The following is a 10,000-nucleotide window of genomic DNA, read 5'->3' as shown; positions in this document are numbered from 1 at the left end:
TCAAATTTTGTAGTTTTTTTTGTAAAGCTCATACAGTAATCTGTTCTAAAGCATAAAGTCACGTTGGAGGTAATTTCCTGGCGAAAAGCCTCAAACTGGCTGATCGATGTCGATGCTTTGAAAATGTTCATATTATATTACATTTTCCTCTTGTTTTGAGAAGAATCTGAAATTTTGAACTTGACCTGAAATACACTGAGAGGTTTTTTTTTTTTTCTCAAAGCACCTTTACAGGCCATATTTAAAGAACCATAGCAACTGAGATGAATGGAGATGCCAAACCAACTAAACTCTAGTGAAAATATCTAAAAATGGAGAAACCACTTAGGACTGATTTTCTTAGTCATTTTAGTTTCTAGAATTATAAACTTTTAGACATTACCAGTTTTACCAGTATTAGCATCAGACACACTTAATGCTTTTTCTACTAAAATTCAGTTCTTTTCTTTTCACATCTCAACATCTCAACTGTGAGAATGCGGATAAACATAGTCTTCAATCTTATTACAGTTTTGGTGATTTAGAACCAACCCTAACATCCACTGTCAAGGAGCTAACTCATATTGGAGTAAACACTATGTTTCAACATGTTCTTTCAGTAAATTCGGTAATGCACTGAAGTCTCTCTGTTCTCAGTCATGTACTGAAGTCTCTCTGTGTACCAGGAGCGGGTTAAGAGAGTGTGAACAGCTTCTCTAACTCAGTCATGTTGGGTGGCACATCCTGGGCAATATGTTTGATTTAATTAATGATATTGTTGATATTCACTTATACTAGTTAAACATATTTACATGCAAGCACGCACCACACACACACACACACACACACACACACACACACACACACACACTTCACTGTGAGAGATTTTGTAGACTGCGATAGGCCCCTCAGTGGTGACTGCCTCTGTTAGGCACAGAAAGTGCTCTTATGTTCTCTGCTTTCTTTCTTTCTTTCTTTCTTTCTTTCTTGTTTTCTTGTGTGTTCTCTTCTTCCTTTTCTTTCTTTCTGTGTGTGTGTGTGTGTGTGTGTGTGTGTGTGTGTGTGTGTGTGTATGAGAGAGAGTGAGAGAGAGAGAAAGGGGTGACCAGTGTGGCTGGGTAGCTGGATGAAAACTTGTGAATGAAAACAGGAAGCCTGCAGTAATGTGCTGACACTGTTCAGGAAGTGAAGGGCCACTCAGAGAACGAGAGAGGTAAGAACGAGAGAGACAGATAGAGACAAACAGAGAGAGAGAGAGAGAGAGACGGAGAGACACAGAGAGAGAGAGAGAGAAAGAGAGAGAGAGAGAGAGAGAGAGAGGAAGTGGAGGACGAGGCTGGCCGTGAATCCGTGAGAATCAGGCTCAGAACATGGTAGGTACACTGTTTTTCTTTTTTTTTTCCTCTTGTTCATTCCATTCCATTGTGCCTGGATAGGTTTTTAACAATCTGGTTGCTCTTTCGGAGTCAGGCTGACAGGAAGTCTCCCCGCACCTGGGTCTGGGATAGCATGATGCTCCAGACCTCACTAGTGTTAGCCTGTTAGCACGAGGCCATGAGAGTTCACTATTCTCGAATCCACTCAGGTGCACCTGTCTCAGTGGTGACGCTAACGGTGTCCCCCCTGTACAGATGGCTTTTTAACCATGTTAATATGACACTAACAGAAGGCAAGCAGAGTTTTGTGCTGTCTTTGTGGGTTATGAGACCAAATGTGCAGGTGTTCATGTTTGAGTGAGTGAGAGAGAGAGTAATCGAGAGAGAGAGAGAGGGGGGGATAGAATGTACTCTGTAGCCCTAGATTTCGGATGTCTTGTCATATCAGGGATAAGTAGATGGTAAATTTATGAAGCAATATTCAAACACGTTGTAGTCACATTCGATGTGGTGTGGACGGAAATGAGTCAGGGGTTAATTTCGCAATGCTGTCAGGAAGTGTGGCCTTCTATAGGCCTGGTGAACGAGAGACAGAGAGTTAGAGAGAGACAAAGAAAGAAAGAGAGAGAGATCTAAATGCATGCTGGTGCACCTGTTAGAAAAAAACAGGCTGATAAATCTACAGCTTGTGTGTGTGTGTGTGTGTGTGTGTGGATCTTGTTAGTTTTGTCACATTTTAATTGGCTTGTCACTTGTATGTTCCTGCGTTTGTGTTGTGCTCCAACAAGCTCGACATGTCTTCTGATGAAGAGAGTGAGTGAAACACGAGAAAAGAAAAATACATGTGATGAGAAGAGAGGAGAAAGTAGAAGACAATGATGTTGCTGTTTCAGGATAATGTTGTTACTGGGAAATAAAAACAACTTCAGACTGGATTTAGAGAGAAAGTGAGCTAGAGAGAGAGAGAGAGAGAGAGAGAGAGAGAGAGAGAGGTTAATTAGGTTAATGAAGTATATGATATGAAAGTTTTTTGCTTAGCCTTTGTTGTCTGGGAGCATATCTAACTGATGTGTCAGGGCACATGGTGTGAACCGTCTGTATCAGCTCACAGCAACAAAATGGCTCCTGCCAAGATTCACACAGAGCAGAGTCAATCTGATCTTTAGCACTTGTGGCTTTGAAAGGCAGACGGCAAGTCAGTATTTTTTTCCAAAGGAAAGAGAGAGAGAGAGCTGGAGAGAGAGGGGGGTAAGAGAGAGAGAGAGAGAGAGAGAGAGAGAGAAAAGGAGAGGGACAAATGAATGAAATCCATCTCCAGTTTCAGACTTTGTGTCTCTTCAGTGCTGTAATTATGAAGGCCTAAACCGGACATGGCACGCAGCTCCCTGAGGCGGTAAACACAAGCTGGGTGTTAGTCCCAAGACCTGCTCTCCATACTGCTCCTAACAAGATTTAACTGTTTTTTTTCCCTCTCTCTCTCACTGGGAAATTGCAGTTTCATCACACGGTACTTTTATGTTGTATTAGACTCCAAGAACCTAAGAAACATGTCTGACAAAATGACAGCTCGCTGTGGTAAAGGATGTACATCCACGTTGCTATGTCATCCTTCCAGAGAGCGTAACAAGCAAACATTTAATTAGCTAAATGTAGAGAGTATAAACCACCTAAAGATTTACTGCGGTGAATATTCTAAAACATTGAAATATCTACATGCAATGAGCAGGGAGCATGTGTGTTCTCAGTTCAGGGACAGGGAAAACCCATGGTATGTGAAGAAGTTCTCATTCATCTCAGTTTCTGACTTTTGACCAGAACCAGTCTTTGGATCAGTCTTTAACACTGATGATTTAGCCCTGAACAGAGGCAGCGTCTGTATGTGTGTGTGTGTGTGTGTGTGTGTGTGTGTGTATGTCCACGAGTGTGTATGTGTTTGTACTTGTCCGAGGGTCATTGTGGAATGAGTACTGTAAGTTTCGCCTTTACGAAGCGTATTCATTTGGCGTGTTCTCAGCTGACTGTGTAATCGAGGCATTACCTTCAGAGTCTGTGACCGTAACTGGCCAATTCAAATGCCATCAGACAGCTGCATCTTATAATACCACACACTCAGTGGTTAATGAGGAGAGAACCAGGCATCAGAATTTGTGTTCATGTGTGTGTGTGTGTGTGTGTGTGTGTGTGTGTATATATATATACACACATAATATACATATAGGTGTGTGTGTGTGTGTGTGTGTGTGTGTGTAACTGTGTCTGTGCAAGAGAGAGAGCATGTGTTTATTTATATATATATATATATATATATATATATATATATATATATATATATATCTTTGTGTATATGAGAGAGAGTGTTTGTGTTTGTGTGTATATATCTATTTATGTGTGAGTGAGTCTGTGTTTTAAAAAACTCATTTTGTCATGTCTTTGTTTAAAGTCAGATTTATTTAGAGTCAGATAAAACTCCAGTTTAAACACACCACTGACTGTATTATTATTATTATTATTTATGTGTGTGTGTGTGTGTGTGTGACAGAGAGACAGTGAGAGAGAGAGAGAGAGGGAGAGGGGCAGATTTTGTGAGTGTGTGAATGTGTGTATGTTACTACTTTGAGGAACCTTAAGGCCCTTTATGGTTTCATAGCACTTCTCACCTGTTCATTACTGGACTAGACGGAGAACCAGTGCTACGTTTAGCCCAGGCTTTGAGTTTCAGGAAACCTGCAGCGTGGCTTAGCTTCAGTCGCTAATGAAAGACCTATAAAAGTTTAGTCCATTAGCGCGCGGCATGCACACGCCATTAAACCTCCAGAAACAACCAGTGTTCCGCTTTAAAGAGGACGCTAACGGGCTCACTGTAAAGTTGGCAGACACACTCTCTCAGTCACCAGGAAAACAGCAGAATAGTTACATATAGAAACATCAAATGGTCATAGTAAAGAAAAAAAATTAAAACAAACAAAAACAAAAACAAACCAACCAAAAAAAATTTAAATTGAATAAAAACACATTCCAGTAGTGAGTAGTTTGAAATGTTTTATTTACTTAGTACGTGCGTATTTCAAGTAGCAGTTCTACTGCTGTACCATGATTTGAATTTCAGTGAAAAGTTAAGCATTTATTTACATTTGGATGATGCTGTTATCCATATGACTTGCAAGGGAGGCAAAATACAAACTGAGCATCTGTGTGGAAGTGGAGATCATTTATCAGACACTGACTTTGAATAGGAAACTGTTACAACACGTTTCAGTCAGCCTAGTAATCTGAGGGGTGCTTTTCCCCTGCCATTTGTCTTCACCAAATCTTCTGTTTTACACTTAGTTCTTTTTACGAAATGCCACTGTTGGCTGGAAAGGGTCTGTGATGAACTACCTGAGCACACACTTTCATTTCTAATGCATTTATAGATGCAGGAGAAGGACTACATAGCTTTTGTAATAAGCTCACTCACACACACACACGCACACACACATATTCTCAAAAGCAGTTGAAATTATAATAAGTGTTATAGGTTATCGAGGGCCAGATTCAAACTTCCAATAACGAATTGCCTCTGATAACTATCTCTGTAGTCCACAAAGACTCAAAGCACTTTCTTCCGTGTAGTTCAAAGTGTATTTCAAGTCCCAGGGAGGTGATCTTTACACTGCCGTAGTCTCAACTGTTCCACGAGTTCAGTGGCTTGGCCTCCTTACAGACACACACGTGCACACACATGCACACACGCATGGTCGCACGCCCATGCAATAGCTACTAATGGTTTAGACTAAATAATTGTCTTAGACAGAACAAATAAACTTTTAAAAAATGAACACAAAATATTTAGATAGGAGTTTGATTTGAAAGATTTTTTTATTTTAAAGCTTTTTCTGGGATCGTAGGGTGGTGTCAGGGCCTTCATCTGTGTCTCAATCGAATCATCCTACACGTGTTGTTATGCTGTGCCCTCTCCTCCCGTCTCCTCTGTTTCACTCAGACGCTCACAGACTACATGAAACGAGACAGAGGGGGAGGCGATATAGAAAGAAAAGGATGATTCATGACATGGAGAGGAACAAACGAGTGTGAATGAAAATGAGAGAAAAGAGAACTCAAGAATGTGTGCGTGCATGTGCTTGTGTGTGTGTGTGTGTGTGTGTCTGTGTTTTCGTGCATACAGATATCTGTTAAAGTCTTTCCATGTGTGCGGTGAGAGCACATGTTTGTAGGTCAGTATTTTGCATGCAGTTGTTTTTGAAATGGTCTGGTGTGTCTGTCTGTGTATATGAATATACATGCGTAAAAGTATAGTGTGTGTGTGTGTGTGTGAATACGCGATGCTTGTGTGTTTCATACACACTTCAGACATGGTCACACACATGAACAGATCTCATATTTCTCATATTTCTCATACAATAAGGGACACTTTCTCTCTCTTTCTCTCCTTCTGCCTGTCTCTGCCTCTCTCACTATGTCACACACACACACACACACACACACACACACACACACACACACGCACACAGACTTAGAAACATGCACACGAACAATTCACATCATCAGTCATATCTGCAGTTTCTGTGGTGTGTTTGTCATTGTTTCATTGTGTATGAAATAACACAGTGTTTGCCTCAGACAAATATTATAGGTCATGTGATTATTATATTATTATTATTATATTATTATTATTATATACGGTGTGATCATTATATATCTTTGAGTCCTGTCCAACACTTTTGAAAATTATATTACATACTATAGTAAACAAAAGTATTCTCTTTGGTAAACACTTTTTGACTATAATCTCTCTCTCTCTCTCTCTCTGTTTGTTTGTCTCTCTCTGTCTGTCTATTTGTCTGTCTGTCTGTCTGTCTGTCTGTCTCTCTCTCTCTCTCTCTCTTTCTCTCAGGTGAATAGTTCTGATCCAAAAGAGGGTGTGGCCAGGGAAAAGGGGGCGGAGTGCAACAGTGATATGGAGAATGGCGTTACCAATGGTCCTTTGCAGGATCACAACTCCTCTCCCAGCCCTGATTCCACTCATCAAAATGGAACCAGCACGCCACCTTGCCAAGAGGACTCCGCCCCCTCCAGCGAGCGGAAGAAATGGGGGCGACGGAAACTCAAGCACCCAGCGAAACGTGAGTTTCAGCCAGTAAGGTTCCACTGTCACTCAAAATAGCGAATGAAATAAACCACATAAAAAACCCCACAGAACAGAGTGTGGAGTAAAGTAACCCTTGCCTGAGGCCTGAGAGCGATAGAGAGAAAGAGAGGGAGAGAGAGAAAGAGAGAGAGAGAGGGGGAGAGAGAGAGAAGGAGAGAGAGAGAGAGAGAGAGAGAGAGAGAGAGAGAGAGAGAGAGAGAGAGAGAGAGAGAAGGAGAGAGAGAGACAGAGAGAGAGAGAATGAATCCTTTGTTGTGAAATAGTAGTCTGTCCAGATGTTTAATTCCGTTCACTCTATAATTCATCAGGGTGTAATTTATTACTCTCACTGGCCATCTTTGGCTGCCGTGGCTGCTGTCATTTATTAAGGTCCTAATCTGTCAGGATGGTTCAGCTCAGTTCAGTTCTGTTCTGTTCTGTTCTACCCAGCTCAGTTCTGTTCTGTTCTGTTCTACTCAGTTCAGTCTAGTTCTGTTCTGTTCAGTCTAGTTTAGCTCTGTTCTGTTCAGTCTAATTCAGTTCTGTTCTGTTCTATTCAGTTCAGTCTTGTTCTGTTCTGTTCTGTTCTGTTCTGTTCCATGTCGGTTCTATTCCAGTTCAGTCTTTTCTGTTCCGCATGCTTCACTGGTGTTACAGTTTTTTTCCCCATTTGTTTTGCAAAAGCATCAGTAAAGCAATATGTGTAATTTAGGTTCAGAAAACACATATAAGTAAAGTATGAAAAACACAGACTATGATAACCTGTATGTCTCTCATAGAATGATCTAACCGTCTCTCTTTTTTTTCACCTGTCTCTCTGTGCTGTTTTCTTTTATTCTGTCTTTCTGTACCTGTTTCTTTTAACCTGTCTCTCTACACTGGTTTCTCTTAACCTGTCTCTCTGGGCTGATTCTTTAACCTGTCTCTCTTTGCTGTTTTTTTAAACCTGTCTCGCTGTACTGGTTTTGTTTAACTTGTCTTTTTGTGCTTGATTCATTTAACCTGTCTCTCTGTGCCTCTTTTGTTTAACCTGTCTCTATGTGCTCATTTCGTTTAACCTGTCTCTCTGTGCCACTTTTGTTTAACCTGTCTCCATGTGCCCCTTTTGTTTAACCTGTCTCTATGTGCTCGATTCGTTGAACCTGTCTCTCTGTGCTGGTTTTGTTTAACCTGTCTATCTGTGCTCGATTCGTTGAATCTGTCTCTCTGTGCTGGTTTTGTTTAATCTGTCTCTCCGTACTGCTTTTGTTTAACCTGTCTCTCTGTGCTGGTTTTGTTTAACCTGTCTCTCTGTACTGGTTCTGTTTAACCTGTCTCTCTGTGCTGGTTTTGTTTAACCTGTCTCTCTGTGCTGGTTTTGTTTAACCTGTTTCTCTGTGCTGGTTTTGTTTAACCTGTTTCTCTGTGCTGGTTTTGTTTAACCTGTCTCTCTGTGCTGGTTGCAGATGTGGAGGAAGATGAAAGCAGCAGTGACAATGGTAAAGGAGAGGTAAGAACCCCAGGCTGTCATGCTATTCTGTTCCACTTCTCTCAGCTCTGCACGTACCTGATTCAACTCTGCCTTAACACGCCTGATTCAAATGACAGTTAACTCACCCACCGAATCAGGTGTCCCGGTGCTTCACTGATTTGGTAATGTTCGGGGTTCAGAAACACTGTTCTATTCTGTTGTATTCTATTCTGTTCTGTCTTGCGATATAACCATTACCAATAATCAGCAGTTGTGTATTATAAGCAACAATACACTGGAAATACATATGGTCTGTTTCCGGAAGTATGTGTCGTTGTGTATGGAAAGTTACCACAATGATTTCTGTGTGTGAGAGGATATCTTTAACAGTTAAGACTAAGTTAAAGTTGAACTCAATGAAGTCTGGTTATCTGAACTACCGCTGGCCCCCTGTTAATATTTAAACCCAGGGCTGAGAGCCTAGATGAGCCTACAGGGAGAAAGAAAACAGAGTTAAACTAGCCAGGCCAGGTTAACAGAGCTCAGATAAGTCAATGATTATGTTTTTTTAACGGATTGGGTCATGCAAGGTAGACACAGAGGAATCTACACATCCTCACCTTAATAAAGAGTTTCACATTAAACAGTAAGCAGAGGCCTGATACTCAATAGCGACTCACCTTCTCACGGTTTGGACTGAAATTGACCGTGCTCTTTTGGGTGGGCGTATCATCCTGGGTCACTTGCTCCCTTGCCCTCTAACATTCGTTTTTTCAACAGTTGGATGGCTGTGTGGCTGACGGTAGAACCGGGGTAAGAGCGCTTTACTCCCTGAATGATGAAACTGAGCTCATATTGTGAGAAAAATGTGATGGCTGGGCTTGCTAATGTTGGTGAAAAAGCTTGTGGTAGCATTTTTCACCAAGACTACAATATCATTGGTAACTGGGGAGTTCAGTTTTCCAAACTTGGGAGAACAAAAAATAGAAGAAGTGATTTAAAAAAACAGCATAAAAGGATAACAGAGACAGGGAGATAAATTATTGTAGAAGTGTGACAGACCGCAGATAGTGTGTGTGCATGCCTATAACCCTCACCAACACTTCATTAAAGACCCCTATGGACCTCTGTGGAAATCATCTTTAAAAAACTCTGTGAAATAAGATTGAATTGAATTAAACTGAATATGCCTTTAAAGCAGCTCCAGCGCACTCCTCAAAGATGGTTCAGAAAAACATTTGTTTAAAGCTGATGTAGGGAAATTTGTCCTGAGCAGGAAATACTCAGAAGAAAAGAGTGTCTGATTAATACCTGTGTGTGTGTGTGTGTGTGTGTGTGTGTGTGTGTGTTTGTGTGTGCGCACGCGCGCGTGTGTGTGTGTGTGTGTGTGTGTAGAGTGAAGGAGGGAGACTCAGAGGGAGACAGGGTTGGGATATCACCCTGAGAAAAAGACCAATCCCCAGGGAGACCTTCCAGGCCGGAGACCCTTTTCACATAACCAAGAGAGAGAGAGAAGAATGGATTGCACGCTGGAAAAAAGAGCAGGTGAGAGAAAGGGAGAGCAAGAGAGAGAGAGAGAGAGAGAGGGAGGGAGAGAGAGAGAGGCAGATTTGCCTGGCCAAATAAAGAAAGAAGAGGAAGGGATTATTGTGAGAGCAACAGAACAAGACAAAAGCATGATTAGTGAATGTGTGTGTGTGTGCGTGTGTGTGTGTGTTTGTCTGGTGTCGATATGAAGAGATTATATCATTTATTGTTGTTATTGTTGAGATGCTTGTATGTTGGAGTATGTTGGAGTGTGTGTGACATGTAGAGAGATAGAGATGAATGGAAAGAGAACAAGTGGAAACTTGGTGTGGTGAGTGTGGCTTAATGCAGCGCGTTACTGCACTCTCAGCTCAAAGTCATGCATGTCTGTTTGTATGGGTCTGCATTTGCATGTGCATGTGCATGTGCATGTGTATGTGTGTGCGCATGTGTGTGTGTCTGTGTGTGTGTGGGTGTAGCTGTGTGTATGGATGAATGTTAATCTTCCATTTTAATCTTGCAGTTTCCACACAAAGTGTG

At 41.4% G+C, this 10,000-nt stretch overlaps 1 protein-coding gene across 3 annotated transcripts in view; it reads left to right on the top strand.

Moving 5' to 3' along the window:
• The window catches only part of dnmt3aa (DNA (cytosine-5-)-methyltransferase 3 alpha a), a 51,478-nt gene that overhangs the window by 13,607 nt on the left and 27,871 nt on the right, over positions 1 to 10,000 (top strand). For 2 of the 3 annotated variants that reach the window (XM_030781582.1, XM_030781581.1), the window contains exons 4-6: positions 6,250 to 6,478; positions 7,929 to 7,972; positions 9,329 to 9,478. In XM_030781582.1, coding sequence (XP_030637442.1) covers positions 6,250 to 6,478; positions 7,929 to 7,972; positions 9,329 to 9,478 — 423 coding nt within the window. The remainder of the gene's footprint in view (positions 1 to 6,249; positions 6,479 to 7,928; positions 7,973 to 9,328; positions 9,479 to 10,000) is intronic. The other variant, XM_030781583.1, reaches the window with a different exon arrangement.

Source organism: Chanos chanos, chromosome 8 (genome assembly GCF_902362185.1).
Source record: "Chanos chanos chromosome 8, fChaCha1.1, whole genome shotgun sequence".
Lineage (NCBI taxonomy): Eukaryota > Metazoa > Chordata > Actinopteri > Gonorynchiformes > Chanidae > Chanos > Chanos chanos.
This window is presented reverse-complemented; position numbering and strand designations above follow the sequence as displayed.